The 21109-nt window shown below is 39.2% G+C and overlaps 1 protein-coding gene across 5 annotated transcripts in view; it reads left to right on the forward strand.

Moving 5' to 3' along the window:
* Positions 1–5852: 5852 nt before the first annotated feature.
* Positions 5853–21109, forward strand: part of XRCC5 (X-ray repair cross complementing 5) — a 50484-nt gene continuing 35227 nt past the window's right edge. The window contains exons 1-9 of one of the 5 annotated variants that reach the window (XM_051786928.1): positions 5917–5934; positions 6748–6843; positions 8180–8293; positions 8837–9020; positions 10686–10734; positions 12248–12370; positions 15263–15451; positions 18315–18429; positions 19843–19981. In XM_051786928.1, coding sequence (XP_051642888.1) covers positions 8216–8293; positions 8837–9020; positions 10686–10734; positions 12248–12370; positions 15263–15451; positions 18315–18429; positions 19843–19981 — 877 coding nt within the window. In that variant the 5' untranslated portion in view covers positions 5917–5934; positions 6748–6843; positions 8180–8215. Of the gene's footprint in view, positions 5935–6747; positions 6844–7501; positions 7597–8179; positions 8294–8836; positions 9021–10685; positions 10735–12247; positions 12371–15262; positions 15452–18314; positions 18430–19842; positions 19982–21109 lie in introns of those variants that run through there. The other 4 variants (XM_051786926.1, XM_051786929.1, XM_051786925.1 and 1 more) reach the window with 4 other exon arrangements.

Below are 21109 nucleotides of genomic sequence, written 5' to 3' on the forward strand. Positions count from 1 at the left end.
GTTCAAGTGATTTGTAAATCAGATTACAGGCAACCTGCTGAACAAAACCAGAGAGTTTAATTCTTAAAATACCATTCAGTTACCAAAATAATAAGAATTTCCTCTTTCACTCTGCATCTCCCAGTTTTTGTAACAAATGAGGCAAGAGTCTCATGACTCCTTCAATGCAAGGCCCTATTTTTATCCCAATATGGATTGAAATAGACTATGACATTGCAGGGCAAAAAACACCTGTTCCTGTTGTTGAACCTGTCTCATAACATACAGGTTCAAAGTATTTGGTTAAGGTTACAAGAGAAACTTTAATGTCAGAATTTCCTCTCATTTTGGAGCTGGACTTTGGCAGCTTTAATGTTCTGTTTGCTTCTTACAGAAAACCACATTAGGTAAATAAAATGAAATTGCTTTATGTAGACTCCTCCTGACAGTTACATGAGATTCAGCTGGGAGGAAAACTTTGGACCCACAGCATATGCTTCTACCTTTTGAGCTAATTAAATAATTGACAGCTGTGGAAGACTGTCCATTTCCAAAGGTCATTTGCAATCAGGCAGCAACACAACACTAGCAGCAAAAAGTGACTCGAAATAAAACAGGAAATGTCAGAGAGTGCTTAAACAGTAGAGATGTTTTCAAATCAATTGAGCCAGGTGAATTCCTTCTAAGGCAAATATAAAACTGGCTGAAGCAAGCTCAGGAGCATTAATAATTTCCCTTGGAAAGATGTGTGAGATTACAAATATAACATCTACTTTAAAAAAGGATGAGAGAGTGCAAAGATGTTAGGGAGTTATAGGCTATTTGTGTTTCAGATGCTAGAAAGTAGCACAGCAAATAATCAAACCTTTGATAGGTGCTCAGAAGATAATAAGTAAAAAGAAAACCAGGATTTTTTTAAAGGACAAATGGTGTTGAATAATCACACACCTTTTTTTTTATTATTTTATTTCTTATTTTTTTTATTTGGTAAGAGAGAAAGGGCCTTTCTAGATAGAAATTATTTACCTTGATTTTAATGAGGCTTTGATGCCGTTTTAAATGACATTCTCATATGCTGGCTGGGAAGTGTATATTTTGGTGTATGAAAAAAGAGCTGCAAAAGCAGCTAGAATGATATGTCTAGAGCTATATCTAGAATGTCTAATGGTTATTTTCAGGGGTGGCCATCTCGAGCTGAACACTGTTCTTTCATGATGCGGCTGAAGACAAAATGGTGCTTAGGAAATGGGGAAATGTCCCCAAAGTGAGGGGAATGGTAAGCACAATGACTGAGAAGAGTAGAACTAAAAAAAAAAATATCATTTCCAATTTCATGAATGGACTGAAGAAGGAAAGAAACCAGGATTCAACTTGTTAGACAAATGTGTCATTCAGTTCACAAGGAATAACAAACAGCAAGTGGAAGAACTACCGGCTGGGCAGTAATTCTGTGGGACAGTACGTGCATGCAATGGAAGATTGTGATTGTCAACTGTGACTCGTGTGAAAAAGGTAAATATAGAATGGAGAAAATGGTTGTAAACACAGTTTGCTTGCTTTCCCCCTCTGTGGCACTTGATAAGGCCTCTGCTGGTCTATGACAGCCAGTGGAATTTTTTCTTTCTGCCTGAGAAATGTGTATTTATTTCATAGTCTGGAGAAGAGAAATAGACTGCTTGGAGGAAAAGAGGAAGTTGGAAATTCAACAGCTGGGGTGGGGGACGGTGAGGAGTAAAAGCAACAGTGATGTTCTTTGGAAGAGGAACTATGAACATGGAGCCTCAGAGTCTCTCAGCTCTATGTAGAAGAATTTGTGGAGCTATTTCTCCTTTGTGGCAGTGTGGGATTAGGAGTTCTGGGTGTGCTGCTTTGAAGTAGTTTGTGTATCAGCTGTGATCCACCCATTTGTCACTGTTCAGGAGCCCCTGAGCTGGAATGTCCCTGGTAGCATGCACCAACATACTCACCTAACCCATTACCTCTCCTTACTATGTTTTTCTTTTTTGTTTTCAGGCAAAGTTGGATGGTGTAGTATAACCCTATTTAGCTTTCTAATTTTCCTACTGCAGAGATTTCTTTGTTTCCTAATACACTAATTTCCTTCCATTGCATGAGCTAGGCTGAAAATGGGCAGATGAATAGATGGGAACTGTTAAACCCCCTGAAGGATTTTTTAAAATTATTTTTCAGTTTGTTAAAGGCACAGTTTTGTAGTGTGCCAAGTGTTCATGAATTACAGACAGAGGATAAGCCCTGTGCACTTATTGCTGATCCTCAAAGTCAAAGACCAGTTTTGCTTTTGAGAGTGGAACCAGCATCTGAGATCTTTTCCTTGCAGGTCTATTTCACAGAAACAGCTAAGGAAAGATTGTGTTAGGCTTGTATCCCTTGGGAAAGGCCATCAGGAATCACTAAACAGGCATAATAAATACTAGTGTGGTCTGTACCACAGTTTTGGCATATGCTTGCAAGCAGGTGTTTGGAAAGACCTCTTGGGAGAAGACAACTGTGAGCACCTCATGAAACCCAACGCAGGAAGATGCTAACAGATATGCTTCCAAGCTTTGTTTTGCTTTGTTTTGGGTGCCAATTTCCCATCTACTTTGTCTTTCAGCTTGCTGCCAAGCTTGTACTGATGGAAATACAAAGTGTCACAGTGTCCTTGCCCTGCTTTGTTTATCTCTGTAGGAAATTCAGTTCATAATTCCTAAGTTTGCAGTTAGTGTCCACTTTTATGTATGAACCCAGGCAAAGAGTAGGTAATGATTGCAAAGTTAAAACTATTTTTCTGTAGAAAGTTCTGCTTCACGTAACTCTTTCAATAAAGATACTGGGCAAGATCCCATATGGCTGTGGTATTCTTCTTTCCACCAGGCATTTATCCAAAGTTTTACCCTGTGGGTAAAGAAGGAGAAAGGCCAAGTCATCAGTCTACTTTTACATTGAAGCCATTCACATTTGCTCAGAGCTGCCATAAGCAGCTGGGTCTCAGCTGTAACTGTCTGGATAATACATTCCTTCTTGTAAAAAAAGAAATAAAGGGAAGCCATTTTCCTTGCTGCCTTGTAAAGGAATAGAATGAAGTTAAACACAAGGCAAGCCCTTCATTGCTACTTCCCAAGAGTGTGCTTATTTCATCCAGGCTTGTTTTTTGGGGGAGACATAACCCAAAAAGGAGTAAGCAGAGCAAGGAGTGAGAACCTAACTGGAACTGAGGTCTGACTCGCTTTGGTGCAAATGAGATTACAGCTGATCACCCTGGATCCTGAGTCCTCTGAGATATCACACATTTATTATTTATAACCAGAGACTGACATCCTATAAAATGGAAATGGCCAATTAATCACAAGCATCTTTTGGCAAGCTTTTGCAAGCAAAGAACTTCAAATCTTCATCCAGGCTAACCAAGCTCCAGTGACCCCAGATGGAGTTGATTAGTCAAATCTGTTGACTGCCTATAAGGGAGCTCTGTGCAGACTTGTAAATGAAAAAGGAAATGGGGATTAAGGTTTGTTTCAGGAATGATTAGACAGTTTTTCCTTTGAATGGTGGAAATAGCTCTGAGGAAATCTGACAGCGTGAAAGTGCAAAGGGGGAATGTTTGGGTTTATTGTTTGTGTGTTTTGCCAGAGAGCTAAAAGCCCCAATTTATGTCAGACTGAAAGTTAAAGGATAGGAAGATCACAGATGGAGTTTGATGGTTACAGGTATCTGTAGTTTTGCTCAGACTTTGTAAAGGAACAGGGTGCTGGTATCTGGGCTGGGCATGCAAACCTCCTGCAAAGCAGAGGTTCCCACTGCTGGCCCAAATTGGGTTTTCTTGAATAATATTGGCAATTTCTGCTCTAGCTGTGAGAGTTTGGACCAAAGCCTGAGATTCAGCTTTTTATGTCAAATCTAGGATTCAGAGAGGACTATGAAGGGGTTTGTGTCAATATTCTGTGTCAGCAATCGGGGTGGCATAAAAATAAAATGTTCATTGATTATGATGCCTTGCAAAATGCTTTTCTGCTGGTGTGCGAAAAACCATTGTTGATTAAATTGATCAGTTCTTGTTTCTCTGTTCCTCTCGTGTGTGTGAGCACATCTGTGTCTCGTGCCTAGACTGCAAGGTATGTTGGAAATCAGTTGGACTGTAGTTTCACCTGGTTGTGAGCCTAAGGAAGGGCTTTTGGACTAAGATAGCATCACGAATAATAACAATAGTAAGCAGACCTGATTTTCTTGGCTGATTAATCTGAAATCTCCTTAGAGACATTCAGGAAGACAATGCATGGTTTTCTCTGGCAGTAGCTGACTGGGTTTTTTTGTATACCATTTTCCCCTAAAATGTTTGTCATGTTGCCAAGCTGCTCTGTTCCTTTGATATGCAAAGCACCTTGAAGAGAGAATCCTTCAATTACCAATATTCCCAAAGCATGGCCATGTAGTAAGGAGGGAAAGGGGATTTTTGTTTTCAGACATCTCTCAATATAAAAAGGAAACACTTGTGTTTGCAGGATTGTTCTCCTGGTAAAAGGCTTTTGGAGTGTTTGTGTGAGATTTACTCTTTTGTAGCTATAGTAGTATCATCACATTGTGCTCTGTTTTGAGAATACTTATGGACAATAATGTGAGTTTTGAGATATACCTAGAAGTGAAAGAACTAGCAACGATACCCTCAAAGGACACAGGGAAAGTAATGCAGAACAAGAAGTACTCAATATATGTGATGAAATATTTGCTGTTCTCATACATCTCTGATAATTTAATATCCAACAGGCACCAAGATATACAAGATATAGCATGTATTATACTTGGATTTTTAGAGTCAGTGGGTTCCAGCTTGATCAAACAGCTTGGATGCAGTGTGGTTCAGAAATTCTCTCTGTTGTTAATGGTGGGGGAAATCTACTGCTTAATGAAACAATCTTGACCTGCTGGTGATTCATGGGCATAATGCAACTCATGAAACGCTTCCAGCCAGCCCAAAGCCTTGTCCTGGTGGTGACGAGGAATGGCTGTTCCCTCAGCAGGCTGTGTCCTGTGGGACTCTGCGGTTCCATGAGGAGGAGGCTAGAGAGCCCTGGGGAAAGGCCCTGTGGGGTGGTGTGCTATGATGGTTTTCGCTGGGGTAGAGTTAATTTTTTTCACAGCAGCTGGCATGGGGTTGTGCTTTGGATTTGTGCTGAACACAGGGTTGATAATACAGAGATGTTTTTGCTATTGCTGAGCAGGGCTTACACAGAGCCAAGGCCTTTTCCGCTTTTTGTACTGCCAGGCTGGCGAGGAGGTTGGGAGGAGACACAGCCAGGACAGGTGACCCCAACTGATCAGAGGGGTGTTCCCAGCCGTATGACATCATGCTCAGTGTACAGAGTGGGGGACGTTTGGAGTGATGGCATTTTTCTTTCCAAGTAGCCACGGGGCCCTGCTCTCCTGGAGGTGGCTGAACACCTGCTTGCCCATGGGAAGCAGTGAATTAATTCCCTGTTTTATTTTGCTTGTGTGTGTGGCTTTTGCTTTTCCTATTAAACTGTTTTGATCTCAACCCACGAGTTTCCCCGCTTTTCCGCTTCCAATTCTCTCCGCATCCCGCTGGTGGGGAGTGAGTGAGCAGCTGCGGGGCCTTGGCTGTGGTTAAACTGGAATGGGTGAGCCGGGAGGCGCTCCAGGGCAGGGCAGCACAGGAGACCCTCTGGCGCTGACACCTGCTCTGCCACCACCTCTCCTCGGGGACCCCAGGCCACCCAAACAGGGCTTATGTTCGGCAGCTCGCTATGCCCACAGTCGCAGGCAGCTCCGCGGCCGCCGCGGCGCTTTGAGGGGGCCCTCCCGTGTCCCGCCGCCAGGCGGCGCCGCCGCCGCGGAACGCGAGGCGCCACCGCCGTGTTCCCGGGGGGCCGCGTTGCCGGGCGGAGCGCTGAGCGCGGCGCACCGTGTCCCGGCAGCAGCGCCATGGCGCCCGGCGGAAAGGTAGGGCAGGGGAGGGCTGGGCAGGGGAACGGGGGGTCGCCGGGGCTGGAACACCATCCCTCGCTCCGGTGACTCCTCCCCGGCCGCCCTCCGAGCTGCCAGTGCAAAGCTGAGTAGCTCCAAGGGAATGCAGTATTCCTGCAGCAGTAATTGCCATTTGTCTTGCTAAAATAACAGTAGAACTGTTGAAAACGCGTTTTGTGTGCCTGTTATGTTTAAGGAACCCTTTTGGTGAAAGCTGCGTTAAGGTCTCTTCTGATACAGGGCAGTTTGGTATCTGTTAAGCACAGGTTTTGTGTGTGCTGCTGTAGCCATCTCTCTCTTATAATAACTCTTTATTGTAACTTCTTCGGCACGGAGAGATCAGAGGTAAAGGCAGGTTTGTTCCATGTCCGCCCTTATCAGAGCTTGAGCAAAGCAGGTTGGTTTAGCTCAGGTGTGACAGTGTTGTCCTACAGACACACATGCTGAGCATCTCAGAAGTGTCACCTGAACGCGGCGTTGCCGGGTGCTCAGAGATAAGAAGCACAGAGGTTATAACAGATGCAGAGACGTACAGAGGAGGATTACCAAAAGAGAGGCCGGCCCTCTTCCTTCCTGTTCCTCTTTCCCCTTGATAGAAGGAGAATTCCACGTACCCGAATGGGCACCGAGCTGGGAGATGGCTGCCTCCCAGAAGAGCATGTCAGCACTTGCCACTTGATCGTCTTTTTTCTTAAACGAAGCAGCAGCTCTTCACTCCTGCGCTGTTTTTGGTTTCTTTGCTGTCTTCTTGCCAGCTGTGAATGGAATTTTACCTGGTTTGGACAACAGGATTGATTCAGCTGCCAGCCATTGTGTGTCCTGAGGCAGGACAGCAGCAAAACAAGGCTCTGCAGTTGCTGATAGATTAATTCCCCAGGCTGGCAGGTAAGCAGCAACAAGGCTCTTGTGAGAGTGAAGTGCAGCCTCATTTACTGCCTCTGTTCCACTCTGAGCTTCTGCACACCTAGCTGACTCCAGAGGCATTCATTCCTAGCTCCCAGACAGGCCACTGGTGAAGGCAAAGTGAGGAACAGAGTGCCAAGACTGAGTATAACCTCCTGGACAACTCAGGCTCCTCAGCCTTCTTTCTTTCTTTCTCTTCTCCTTCCTGTTCTCAAAGGATGCAGGGAGTTAAACCAGTGTTTGTTAAGCTGACAGGGGAGTGTTCTTTTGGTATCGTGTTCTTTTGGTCGATGCTTGAAAAAGTACTTGTAATTGCTTGCAAGGCAATATGCAAAAGAGCTTAGACCAACACCTTTTTTTATGTTCATCCCTTTTGCTTTGCAAAAGCAGACTGTGCATCTTGTGTCACTTGACAGTCTTCTGATTTATTGCCCACGTCCTTTTGGTAGCTTTGCTTCTTGTGGAATTGGATATATTTTGTGTTTTAAAAGAAGGTGACTGGTTCCAATCTAAGTAATACCTAACTTTCCTGTGTTCTGCCAAACAATAATTTTTTGCAGGCAGTGTAATTTAAGCCACTGGCAGCCCACCAAGATTTTATTGTATATTTAGGGAACCTTGGTTTAATTAGTGACAGTAAATTTGAGCTGGCCTTGGTGGTGCTGGACATAATTTTGCTGAATTCCTCTTGCAACTACATTCAGATGGATGATAAAATTATTCAGATTAATCAAGGTAAGCTCTTCTTCTCTGGAAGAACTTTAGAGGAACTTTTCAAGACTTGAACAAGAGAAGCGACAAGAAGCAATTTTACTGTATTCTTATACTGGTACATAAATCAATTTAGGGGAAGACTTGGGCAGTGTTACATGTAAATCAGTTAAAGTGATGATCAGAAATACAAACACATAGGCTAGCTTGGGGGATTTAAACTCCTAAATTGAAATTGGAATTCATCCTTGCAATTTTCAACTAAAATATCTTTGTTTAATTTCCTAGTGTAGAAGAGACCTTAGATCCCTAATACATTTGTAGGGTTTTACAGAAATTGCCCCCTGGACAGATGGTGTAAAGAAGGATTTTTTTCTATTTTCCACTGAAATGTCTGGAACAGGTACAGGATTAAATAATTTTCTGTTCAGTGCAGTTATACCAGTTCTGTCTTCCACCATTGTGTCATGTTAGCAGTTACTGTAAAAGAAACCAGTAGTGATACAGTTTGATTTTCAGGTTTTGTATGTACCCTTTTAACCTTTTAAGTAATTATGCTTATATTGGCCCTTTTTCATTCTTATTCAGTATTGTCTTTCCTTTCCAGGTGGCAACAGTGCTGTGCCTGGATGTGGGCTTTACAATGAGCAATTCTTCCCCTGGTGAAGAGTCCTCACTTGAACAAGCCAAGAAGGTTATGACAAAGTTTGTGCAACGACAGGTATGTGAGACTTCATATGTGTAAAAAAAGCTGTTAAAAAGGGAGAAGAGGCAATAGCATCTATGAAAGATTTTCCTCACTTACTAATAGTTGAAATAAATGAGAAATTAGTAAGAATTAGTCTGTTTTTTATGCAGGAGTAACAGTGCTCTTTGTTTCAGCTGTATTTTTTTTGCATGAGATTGGTTTGGTCATTCTTTTTCTTCAGGGTAGTGGAAACTTTTAGGGAAAACAAGTACTATTCTCTTTCTCTAAAATGTTCCCACATTCCTAATACGTAGCACCCTGAAGACTCATTTTGTGTACTAAGTCAGCCAATTTTACTTGTTTTTCCTGGGTCTCCTCATGTCAATCTGTTAGTTGAATTATGTCTCGCTTAGTGAACTCCCTGTAAGATGATGTTTTGAGAGGCTAGCACTGAAAGTAAGGAAAAGTAAATCCATTGTATTTCACATTAGTTCAGGTTGCTGAAATCTGCCTAACATAGTTGTGTATGAATCTGTCTGTGTTTTTTACCTGTTTTTTTATTTTCTGTGTCTCCAGGTTTTTGCTGAGAGTAAAGATGAGGTCGCTGTAGTTTTGTTTGGCACTCATGGTACTAGGAATGGTCTTGCCAGTGGGGACCAATACCAAAACATTACTGTACATAGGTCACTAATGCTGCCAGATTTTGATCTGCTGGAAGACATTCAAGATGTGATTAAACCAGGCTCTGAACAAGCAGACTGTATCCTTTTGCTGTAGAACACTTCTTGAACAGATTCAGCTATGTAGGAGACAGGAGGCCAGTGTTGTGAAATGGGCTCAGATTTGCCTCTCAAGCTTTAACTACTATCAAAGTTAAGCTAATTTGTGGTTGTAAGTTTGTCCAAAAGCAGATTAGCTGCTTTTTGACATTCTTTTAGGCTAGCAGATGGAGTCTTGGCCTTTGGGAGTAATTGCTTTTATGAAGTGTTCTGGTAATTAAGGAGAACAAAGATAATATAATTTTAGGCCTCAAATAAGCCATGTGTTTTTAAAAATAGCATTGCAGAATTTGGTTTATGCTTTTTAATAAAAAATATTATTTATGCAATCTATCAGCAGAAGTACCAGAAACCAGACTGTCGTGGTTTAAGGCCAGCTGGCAGCTCAGCCCCACACAGCCACTCACTCGCTCCCCACCAGCAGGATGGGAAGAGAATTGGAAGGGTGAAAGCTGGAAAACTCGTGGGTTGAGATCAAAACAGGTTAATAGGTAAAATAAAAGCCACACATGCAAGCAGAGTAAAACAAGGAATTCATTTACTGCTTCTCAGCCATCTCCAGGAAAGCAGGGCTCCATCAGACCTTAGACCTAGGAAGACAAACACCAGAACTCTGAATGTCCTCCCTTCCTCCTTCTTTCTCCCAGCTTTATGTGCTGAGCATGGTGCCATGTGGGGTGGGCTATCCCTTTGGTCAGTTGGGGTCAGCTGTCTCCTGGCTGTGTCTCCTCCCACTTCTTGTGTCCCCCCCAGTCCTCCTCCCTTGCAGTGTGGTACAAGAACCAGAAAAAGCCTTTGCTCTGTGCAAACACTGCTCAGCAGTAACTAAAATATCTCTATATTATCATCTGTGTTTCCAGCACAAATCCAAAACACAGTTCTATACCAATTACTGTGAAGAAAATTAACTCTACCCCAGACAAAGCAGAATACAGATTTATCAGGTTGATTAATGTATAAAGTACTTCTTACATTGCCAGAATCACTTCCTGGTTTGAATGTTGTTCATGTTTGAATGTATTCTGTTGTTAGTTGCACGAGGTGTAGAGTTTTAAAAGAAGGTGATCTATATGGTGTTCCTTTGTGTGTTTCAGGAACATACAGTTCAATTTCCTGCATTGTCTTCCCTTTTTCTGGCCATAAAATGATTGCTGTGAGCTCCACTCAGGTAGTCAGAGCTATTTCAGAGAAGTGTGCAGCCAGTCAGCTGGCTCACATGTTCCCAGTTGTGATGAGGAAGAAACCATCAAAAGTTTATCAGACACAGGTGGTTTGAAGGAAAACTTGCAGGAGAAATTGGTATCATATATTTGTTGGTGGATTCAAAGGAACATTCTAAAGATTATATTGTTCCTTCATTGGACTTGAGTCTCTCGTTGACAGTTAAAGGATTGGGGTCTGAAGCAGTCTTTTAACTGTTTCATCAGGTAAATGGGGCAGAAAGAAGGTCGCAAAACAGACCAAGTTATGTGGGAACCTCTTGCACAGTAGTCACTTTAGAAGTATTTGTCTCAAAAGAGTGTTCCTTAACTAAAATGCACATTTGTCAGTGTTTGGGGGGGAGTGAAAACATTACATTGTTTCAAAGAAAAAACACTTGTGACATGGTTCATGTTCTAAATGACGTTTTTCTTAAATTTACTTAGTTCTGGATGCAATTATTGTGTGTATGGACTTGCTTCAGAAGGAAACAATGTGAGTATGTAACTCAAAGCCTTTTACAGAATTCTGACTTTGCACTTTGAAGCTGATTTGATCTGATTGTCAGTATTATATTTCCAGTATGTGTAAATATGGAAAATGCTTTTTTAAAAGAACCAAACATTAAAAATAAACAGCACACTAAAGGAGTCTATCTCTGAAGAGTCCTCATGAGACATCTGACTTCTCTAGACAATATGAGAGCTTTCTGAGGCGACTGGTAACTTTGTAGTACAGTCATGAGTCTATTAATGCCATTATAGAAGGCACAAAGGCTTCACTTTGTCACATTCTTTGTAATCTGTTTTCAAAATTCACATGTTAAAATGCTTAGGAAAGGGCTATCAAATTTATATTGCATATGCTACAAATTAAACAAGAAAGGTGACTTTGCTCAGCCTAGCAATTTGAAGCTTGTTGGAGGTAAGGTTTAAGTTTGTAAATATGCAGACTACGGGAAATGAACTTGTAGGACGAAACACTTTAAAGTGAAAAAAAATATTGAGACAAGTGTTACGAAGTTGTCAGTGAATGTATTTAGGCTGGAAAGGTGTTTCTAGCACTCAGTGAACTAATGGTCCAGAGAAAGGAAGGTAACTGTACTTCCTCTCAAAGCGAAGCTTGAACATGTTGCTGAAAAGGTTGTATGATCTAATCGTGAGTGCAGAAGGTGAGACTTAGTGATGCAATTTGTATTTTTGTGAATAAGGTCTAATCAGTGTAGAAAGCTGTATCAATTTAATGGTTAAAACTGAGTTGTGAATTAAAATCACTGTACTTATGGCAGTATAACCTTAAATATCTATGGAGCAACTGGTTTTGTTGTTTTGTAGGAAGTTGCCTGTATACGCTAAAACCTTTGATATGGAGTTTGCCTTCAACTGAGAAAATACTGTAGGGTAAAAATTCAAGAAAATCACCCTTATGCAACAACATGCAGGTCACAACTCTGTCATTTTAACTGAATTTTGTTCTGTCACTGGCAGACCTTCCTGATGTGTATTGGTACTACTTCTTAGTGTGTTAAGTGGTCTTGAAAGTCCCTGTTATCCATTGAATCTACTGAATTAGAGTACTGAGATGGAATCCCCACCAGCAGCAGTAATTTAAAATACATTTTCACAAGAACATACTTACAGCTGCAAAGGAAATATCCAGTATAACCAATAAAAAACCTAACGTATTTTGTTAGCATTTTATCTACATTGGTGAAAATTGGCAGAATTCCACTCATTTAGATGTAGTTAGTGATTTATACAGTCACAGGACTAGAGTCCTCAATTTTAGGGGATAGGAGGAAATAGGGGGAATCATATAAAGATAAAAATCCTATCATAAGTATGGTAACCTATGATAGAATAGCTACTACCAAGTAGGTTTATTTGTTTGGATTTTTTTCTTTTACATGCTAATTACTTTGGTAAAGCATCAATTTTGTAAGGAAATATTTAGCAAAAGGCCTTATAGATAATATTTTCAATATATGTATTTTTTCTTGTACTTTAAGAGGAAAGAAATATGAGAAGAGACACATTGAACTGTTTACAGACCTTAATAGTCCTGTCAGTGAGGATCAGCTGGAAATTATCATAGCTAACTTGAAGAAAACAGGAATTTCACTTCAGTTCTTGTAAGTATGAAAGTGACTGTTATACACGATGCCATTTCTTTAAAGGGAAACTGTTATGCTTTCTTAATAATGATCTTGAAAGAGCTGGTGATCTGTTGGTGTATGGTTTCTGTAGAGGTGTACCAGTAAGTAATATGATTATTATAAGTACTTCTATCAATGCTACATGCCATGAAATCGAGTTATGGACCAAGTCCTCTTGATTCAGTGATGTGCAAATAAATGTTAAGATGATGGCTTCTTCTCCACTTATGGTTATAGCTTAGAACCACAGTCTAAAATGGGAGACAAAAGATCTGTATAAGCAGAGAAAGGGGAAACAATGAGCCAGAAATAACCTCAGAAACAGTGGGTTTATCACAGCAACAGCCTAGATCCTTTTAGGTAAGGGAGTTACTGGGAAAAATTAATGAGGTAGTGTTGCAGATATTTATAGCCTGATTCTGGTGTCAGTGGAAGAGCAAGTCTGAAGAGAAGGGTTTTATTCACAACAATGGGCTTGGAAAATGAGAACGATGTCTTACATGTTATAACAGGAGTCCCTTGATTGTCATGGTATGGGCATTGATCTGAAGATTCAATGTTGATGCTGAGATCTGTATTAGCTGTTGCATGTGATGGTAACATAGGAAGCCATAGGCCTTCTGGAGAAATTTGTTTAAAAGCAAAACTCTGTGTGAATGTTAGTGTTTGCTGTTTATAACAAATAATGTAACAGGAGAAAGTTAAAGCTGTAGTTTTACTTAAGGCCATTTTAGTATTTACTTTTACCTGGATCCAGCATTCTGTAAGGAAAAATGCTTGAACTTAGTAAATTCGTTGAAGCCATTTGCCAACCCATCTGCAAGATAACAGAGAGATTAGGTAGAAAAACATGACTGAAAATCATGGACTGATCCTCCACAAAAAATCTTTTTTTGCCTGTGCTTAGGGGAGGCTGAAAGTAAAAATGTCAGGTTCTGTCTACACAGCAAAAGCAGGTATGCTTGTAATGTGCCTTGACATGACCCTGCTGCTCATTTGAGCCATTTTTGGCACTGGAAGCAGTGGAGGTGCAACATCATGAATCCTCCAATCAGTCAGACTACATCTTTTGGAGACCCGGTATTTAGCTCCTGCTCTCTTGTTTCCATACCTGTTTGCTGTGCAGGCTAGCACAGATGCTGATACCACAAGTTGATGTTGCAGTTTTTTTCCCGTGAGATTTCTGATACATCTTTACATTTTCTTTGTAACATAGCAAAGAAAAAAACCCCTTTGGCTAAGAGAAGCTCAAGGGAAATGTTGCTGTTACAGCACTGGCTGCAGATTTACACACTATCTCCCAGCCACACGAGCAAAGGATGATTTAAGAAATACATGTACAAATGTAAAATACTCGAGGTACTAGTTTAAAAATAATTTCTTGCTGAACCTTGTAGTTTTATTATGGCCTATGCTTCCATGTCTTATGCCCTGTTTATAGATTTGTAACTTCTGGCATATAGTTGTTTTTCCTCCCTGTTATCAGGTGCCAAGCACACACTGAGCACTGTGTAGGGTTAGGTATTATGCAGTTCTCATCACAGTAGTCTCTAGGCATTGTATAGTGAAAGTAGCCTAACTTTTTTGTATCAGAGGATTGAAACTTTTTGCTGTAATAATAGCTTTAAAATACAGTTTCTCTATTTATCAGCGGATGCTGCTTCCTAAAAAGGTACCTAACACTTTGCTGAAGCTTGATCTTTAATTTTGCTTTATGTGACATTGTTGTGTATATTGTTAACTCTGCTTATTATGTTTCTTGATGGATAAGTTTCGTGAGGACTAATGAGGTGGAAGTATGGTAAAGATCTGTAGGCTGCTTTTTTGGAAACATAATACAGTGGTAAAGTTATTTTACTTTGTGGAAATGTGCTAAAAGGCATCATGTGGTTCATTTAAAATTGAATCAGATAAAAGACTTGAAAAATCTGCAGGCATTATGAGGGCCACAGAGTAGAGGATCTTACACATCTTTCTTTTCTGTGTTTATTATACCTAGTTAACTCTCCTGTATTTTGAAGAGCAGCAAAATCATTTTATCTATAACCCTTGGCTAAATTTTTAAGTCTGATTCATGAAGTGCAGGAAAATGTGTCATCTTCAGTCAGAAATTCACCAAGTGTTGTAAGCTATTAAAATCTCAAAGAGTAACATTTATTCCAGAAATACTCAATAGCCTCACTGCAGAGAACTGCAGTCCCATTTGCTGGATTTGGAACCAATACAGAATCACAGGCCTGGAATGGCCTTTAACAAGTCATCTGGAGCAATCCTCTACTTCAGACTGGGTCAGCTTTATGCATGTCATCGCTGACCAGTGTTTGTCTAATCTTCCGGTAAAGATTTGCCATGAAAGTGGAGACTCTTTTCTCTCCTCAGGCAGTTGATTTTAGAGATTATGGTTTGAAATACCTTTATGAGGTTTCTGAATATCTGACTTGACTCCATGATGTGATTGCAGAGCAGGCTGAATATGAAGAACTCATTGTTTCCTTCTCTGCAACAGCCTTTTATATGTAAGGCTGTCTTGCCATCTGATTCACTTCTCTATGGGCTTTATTTTGTTGAATCTTTTTTCATAGGTCTTGGTTTCTAATCAGCATTAACTTTCCTATCTAATCCATTCCTGTATGTGGATGCCTTTATTGATGCATGATACCCAGAAACGGTGCATCACTCTGGTCAAGATGTTACCAATGCTAACTAGACCCAAAATACTACTTCATTTGTTTTCCAAGCCATGTGACTCTTTATACATCTGACTGCAGCTAAATAGAATTATTGATCCTGATAAAAATTTTGTTTTGTTTTGATTGGTTATTTTAATAAAGAAAAAATCAAACTAACTGCTTCTGCTTGTGTTCTTAGTCTGCCATTTCAAGTGGGTATTGATGATGGAAGTGGAGATACAACTGCCAGTGTACATTCTCATATGCACAGAAACTCATTTCCAATAAAGAGTTTAACTGAACAACAGAAACGGGGTATTGATGTGGTGAGGAAACTCATGCATACTTTGGATGAAGAAGGAGGGCTGGAAGAAATTTATACTTTCAGGTAAACTTGGCTAATCCTGTTTATTGTACTATAAATTTACTTTCTGGTTTCTTCTCTGAAAGATGAAATTAATTAAGTAATCAATCCCTTGACTTACTGTTTCACTGAAGTCAGTGAATTTTATAACTTATTGTACACTTAGTCCCTTTCATACAGCTTCTTCAGTAGCTTTAGAATAAGTAGAAGAGCTTATAGATTTCAGAGGAAAATGAATTTTCTGTATCTATATTTAAAGAAAAAAAAGTTTTTCTTCCATCTTTATTGTTGGAAGATTTTGGAGGTAATGTTTATATATATGGCATTTCAAAAGCATGTTATGGAAAGAGATGAAATTTGTGACATAGTACAGCTAGAACATTTGTATTTCATGGTTGCCTGTGTTCCTTGGTCTCAGACTTCTTTTAGCTCACTGGTTTGATAAACTCCCACAAATGTTTTGAGTAATGTTTGTTGAATCCTGCTCTCTAACCACAGTCTGCTGTGCCACTGTGACAAACAATATACTTTTTCAGCAGCATTCCTAATGCAAGAATTAAAAGACGATTTTTCGCTTCTTGTTTCCCTAATGAAAGAATAAAAATTCATGTGTTTCTGAAAAAAATATAGCTAATGATATATCCAGGACTTTTCCACATAGGTGTTGTCTCAGCTGGGCAACAGGCAAAATGCATCTACATGCCTTATTGAAGTCTGATGTTACTGTTTCTTTTCTGCAGTTATGAAGTGTGGTCTTTTAGACCACAGGAAGCTCAGCAGACCATAGCTGTAATGTGATTATCCAATGTAATTTTTACAGGAGGGTGGTACCTGTAGGTTTGCATGCTGTTATTCATCATTTTATTTGTGGGGTTTCCTTTCCTCACCCAACTCAGCTGATAGGCTTTGTACCTCAGCAGCCAGTTAAACTGCTACTTGAGCATTACTGTGCATTAGTGAAGAAATATGTATCGCTGTATATGTGTTCCATACTAGTCAAGAGAACAGTCTGAGACTCTAGAAAAAAGCAGGCTTTGTCATTGCATCAAAAGACTGCACAGAAAATTGGTATCTTTCCTGGACCGTTTATCCTTTAGGATAATCCATATGCATGAAGCTACCATGTGGCTTGGCTTCTTCTTTATGCTTTTTTTATCCCAGGCTGTTGCTGCTGTATAAGCTGTTTTTGTGCCATACTTCCAGGGGAAATCCAAAATCTCTGGATAAACAGGCATTTGGCTAATAGATTAAAGCTTTAGTTGAAAAAGTTGTTTAAGAATATGTGAGGTTTTAGATGCAATTAAGTTGCTTATCAAGCTTTAAGAAGCCAGCTTTGCAAATCTGTCATGATAATTGACCAACTCAGATACACTCTTCATTTTCCAAGAGTTGTTATTCCTGCTGGTAAAAATATTTCAGCACTTGTAAGAATAAATTAACCATGCCAGGAAAGTAAGTGAGGAAATTTTGTTGTGATTTTTTAAAATTGTGATATTCTGGACAGGAATATCCCCTGCCTCTGGGGGAAGGGAATGGAGAGCAGAGGACAAGGAACATGTTCTTAAAATACAAGTTGAAATGTACATTTACTAGGGTTTGATTTTTATGAGCTGTCTTTGATAACAGGCAGCATTTTTCTTCTACAAGAAATTAAAGGATAGAGTTAATGAATTGAGCTTAAGTGACATTTTTAGGCATTTGGCACTTACGTATTTGATTTTCACATTCATCCTGGAATCTATGTGTTGCAGTACTTTTAATGATGTAGTAACAGATTCCTTTTAAAAATCCTATATTGGCGTCTTTATTGCTAGAAAAAAAAATCCTCCCTTCCTTTCCGTAAGGAAAAAAAATAAAAGAGGAAATTCAGTGTTTATCTCATTATAAAAGTCCCAGTGCATTTTCCCCTTTCATTGTGCTTCTGTTAGAATTTGAAAAAAACCCTGCTCATCCTTAGAAACCTGAAAAGTAGAATGAATTTTGTACTGGAGTTTTTAGCAGTTGATCTTGATTTCTGCCAGACAAGTGCTTTAATCAAGAGAGAGATAGATTTCGGGTTTTATCGTAATGTGAAAAAGATGAGGTCAGCATTGTGCTGTGCTTCATGCAATAAAAAAGCTTTGTCTGTGTTGGAATTTTACAGCAAAATAGCCAATATAGTTTGTACGAGCTGAAAGCTGTTCTGAGGTGTCAACCTATTTGAATTCACAATGATATATTATAAATTACTGTAAATTTTTAATTCTTGGACTCCATTGCTTAAAGCTGTGCAATTAAGCTAACACTTTTTAGTATAAAATCATTACAGTTCTTTTTTGTGTGTGTTTTTTGAACTTGTATGTCTGCTGATTGGGCTAGAAATAATCAAAGTAACTTCTTTCATTCTGACAAAATATCCTTAAAATGATGAGTTCATTAGTACTGTATTAAAAAAAGTGTCAAAAGTGAAGTTCTACAGAAACAAAATCCTGTTACTTGAACCTGAATTCTTCACCTTCACTGTAGAAAACATTTTAACCACTTAGAGACCCTTTTCTAATTTGTGTTCTTCCGTTTTAGCTACATGTCCTAATTGGGTGAGCACAGATAAATGTAAGATGCTTAGTAAGCAATTGTGTAGTTTCACCACAAGACCTAACACAGCGTCTTTGAGCCTTAATGTCACACCACCCACTGTAAAGGCTCAACATGGGTATAATCTACTGTACCACCTCTTTTTTCATTCTCTTTTGTGACAATGTTTAATGATACAGTTTATTTTCTAATGCTTAGTGCAGTCTAAGCTGAAATAGTTGGACTTATGCATTTCCTTAAAGACAGTGTACTGTCTATAGTGTTTTATTACAGTTCACCAATGTTCATTTGTTTTCCTGATTCCTTCCTTTAGAGAGAGTCTGGAACGTCTTTCAATGTTTAAGAAAATTGAAAGAAGGCCTATGCCTTGGCCTTGCCAGCTCACTATTGGTTCTAATCTGTCCATAAGGATTGTGGCCTACAAAGCAGTAAGTTCATAAAGTCATGTATTTTAATGTAATTTGGCAGCAAGTTAGGTGCAGCTGCATCTTTTTTTCCTGAAAGTTAAGAAAATAAAAAGTAAAACAACAACCAGATAATTAGGGTAGAGATTTCTATGTGCTTAGAAGCCAATACATCTAAAACTGTGGTTCCCACAGCAACTTTAACTTCACCATATTGTATACATGTTAAATAACTAAAATTTACAATGTACAGAAATAGAAGTAATTGCTGTCTGTGCTGTGACACCTAATGGTATTGAAGTCGATGAACCTGATTAAGAATGCTGTGATTGTTGAAGCTTTACATTCAGCATCACTGATATGTCTGCTGCTCCAGTGAGACACATATATCTCTTAAGGCCCAGGCATGAGAGGAATTTTGCACATGAGTACGTAAAATGGTGGCTTAAAATGTTTTACCAGCCATTGTTTCAAATCCTATCTCTTGTTATTTCAGACTTGGAAAAAAAAAAGGTGTATTTTTTTAGCTTGTTTTTCTTGTACTGTTTGGTGGAGCTTGAGCCCAGTCTGTTTCCTTTACATTTTATATGGATTCTTCACACAGTGCTAGGAAGAAGTAAGTGTAATTAAACACGTAAAACGTGTAAATGTCCAGTTATAGAATAGTTAATAGGTAACTATATAGTGTGACAGTATTGCTGGATCTGGTGAGATGGAGATTAATTGGTTTGTTATTTGAACCCAGGACTAGGAGTCTGGTATATAAATTGAAATATATCTGATTTTTGACAGATAAGCATACTAGCCTTGAAAGAGATCAGCTTTCTATTTATACTTATTCATAATTTTTTATTAGGCTATTGTGCCAGACCTGTTCAAATATGCAGAAAGAGTCCCCTCCCAAAGGTTCTTACACAGAAAGTAAACTGTTTGGGAGAGTAAGCAACATGAACTGAGTGACTGGCCTGAGGTCATACAGCAGCCCTGCTGATGTAATCTATTCTGTCTTTACTGTTTCTGCCTATTCTACACTTTTCTTCTCATGCACTAACTGTACCATCAATTGCACTTAAGTAGAGAGAAAAGAAAGGGCTATAGGAAGTAAGATACATAACAAGCAAGTTACGTGTTATCCTGTGACTTAGACTTCCACAAATGACTTAATCTAAGGGTTTAATGAATAATCAAGAGAAATATGCAGTCAGAAATATGCTACAGTTCATGTGTTAGGTCTCGTACAGATGAAACAGTGTGGTGGAAGCACTGTGGTAGCAGCCAGAGATGCGTATTTGGGGCTGTCATTATTGGTCCCTTATTGGCAAAACAGTGCAGCACTGTGTTTGAGATTTTTTTTTTTTTTTTTTTGCCTTTTCTGGTAAGTGCTCTGTATCCTACTGAAATGTTAAACATTCCTTTTCTTTGAATTCTGATATCAAGGTCACAGAGGAGAAGGTGAAAAAAATTTGGACAGTTGTGGATGCTAAAACCCTTAGAAGAGATGATGTGCAGAAAGAAACTGTTTACTGCTTGAATGATGATGATGAGACAGAGGTTCCGAAAGATGATACTATTCAAGGTACAGCATCTTTATGTGCACCCTGAAGACAAAACGAAGATAATGGCTTGTACTCTTAAGTCACCTGAGTGCCTTTTAGTTTATACCTTGATGCCTAGCTGTGATCTTAGAATGTAAACTCTGCAGGCTGATGGAACACAGCAACTGTTATGTGAGACTCTGTCTTCACATATTTTGGAAATTCTTACTTTTGCCAGTATTAGGAATTATAGTAATACCACCAACTGGAACTTGGGAGGCACTACAGCTTCCTAAACTATACTCTGTGGAGGTCCATACCTCAGTTTTGTAGTGAGTAGTGCTGCTACCTCTGTTCTGTTTTCAGATCTCCAGCTGTACTGATAATGCAAATGCTTTCATAGCACTGCTTTTTTCTAGATGAGCAACTGCTCTAGTTATTCTGCAATTGGAAAGATGAAACCATCAAAGGAAGGTTTAGTGTTCAAGAGCCTTTTAGCTTTAAGAGGTTCAATCTGAAGTAGTGGCATGCAGAACACTTCTCTTAGAACCTACAGCTTCTTTCTGAGCAGATTAATTTCCTTAGAAGACTAAGGCCCCAGAAACAGCAGGAAATATGTACTTATTTTTAAAAATGGAGTTAAGCAAATCAGTTTAATTTTTTGCAATTGTATAGATGTATTTCGTTACTAGTTTTTTTCCTTTCCTTTGCTGTTTGAATCCCACACAAGTAGGGCAAGTATATTAACTATAAAGGGCAGAACTATTCAGATAACAGTATATAAAGTGCTGTTGGATGAATAACATAAATTGAAAATTAAGATAAATACTGGGGTTTTTGTTTAATCTTTTTCAATTTTAGTATTCATAGAGGTGTTTTGTAGCAGTATCAGATAAAGTCCCAATGACAGTGTAATTTTCTTTAAGTGGAAATGATAGTTAAAAGCTAATAGTCTATTTATGTTTTATAACTTCAAAACTATGTATAAAAAAATCCACTTCTTATAGTGAATATATTTTGAAGCATTTGTGACTGTTCTCAGTTAATCTGCTGACTGCTTATGTTAGGAAGTAGTTGTGGGATAGTAGTAAAAAAGAAGTTAAGCAAGTTTAGTGTGAAGAAAAGAGGCCAAAAATTTCCCTGTCAGTGGTGTGATATTTCTTATGCTT

This window comes from Manacus candei, unplaced genomic scaffold (genome assembly GCF_025592945.1).
Source record: "Manacus candei isolate 608988 ecotype Guabito, Panama unplaced genomic scaffold, ASM2559294v1 h1tg000023l, whole genome shotgun sequence".
In the NCBI taxonomy this organism is placed as follows: Eukaryota; Metazoa; Chordata; class Aves; order Passeriformes; family Pipridae; genus Manacus; species Manacus candei.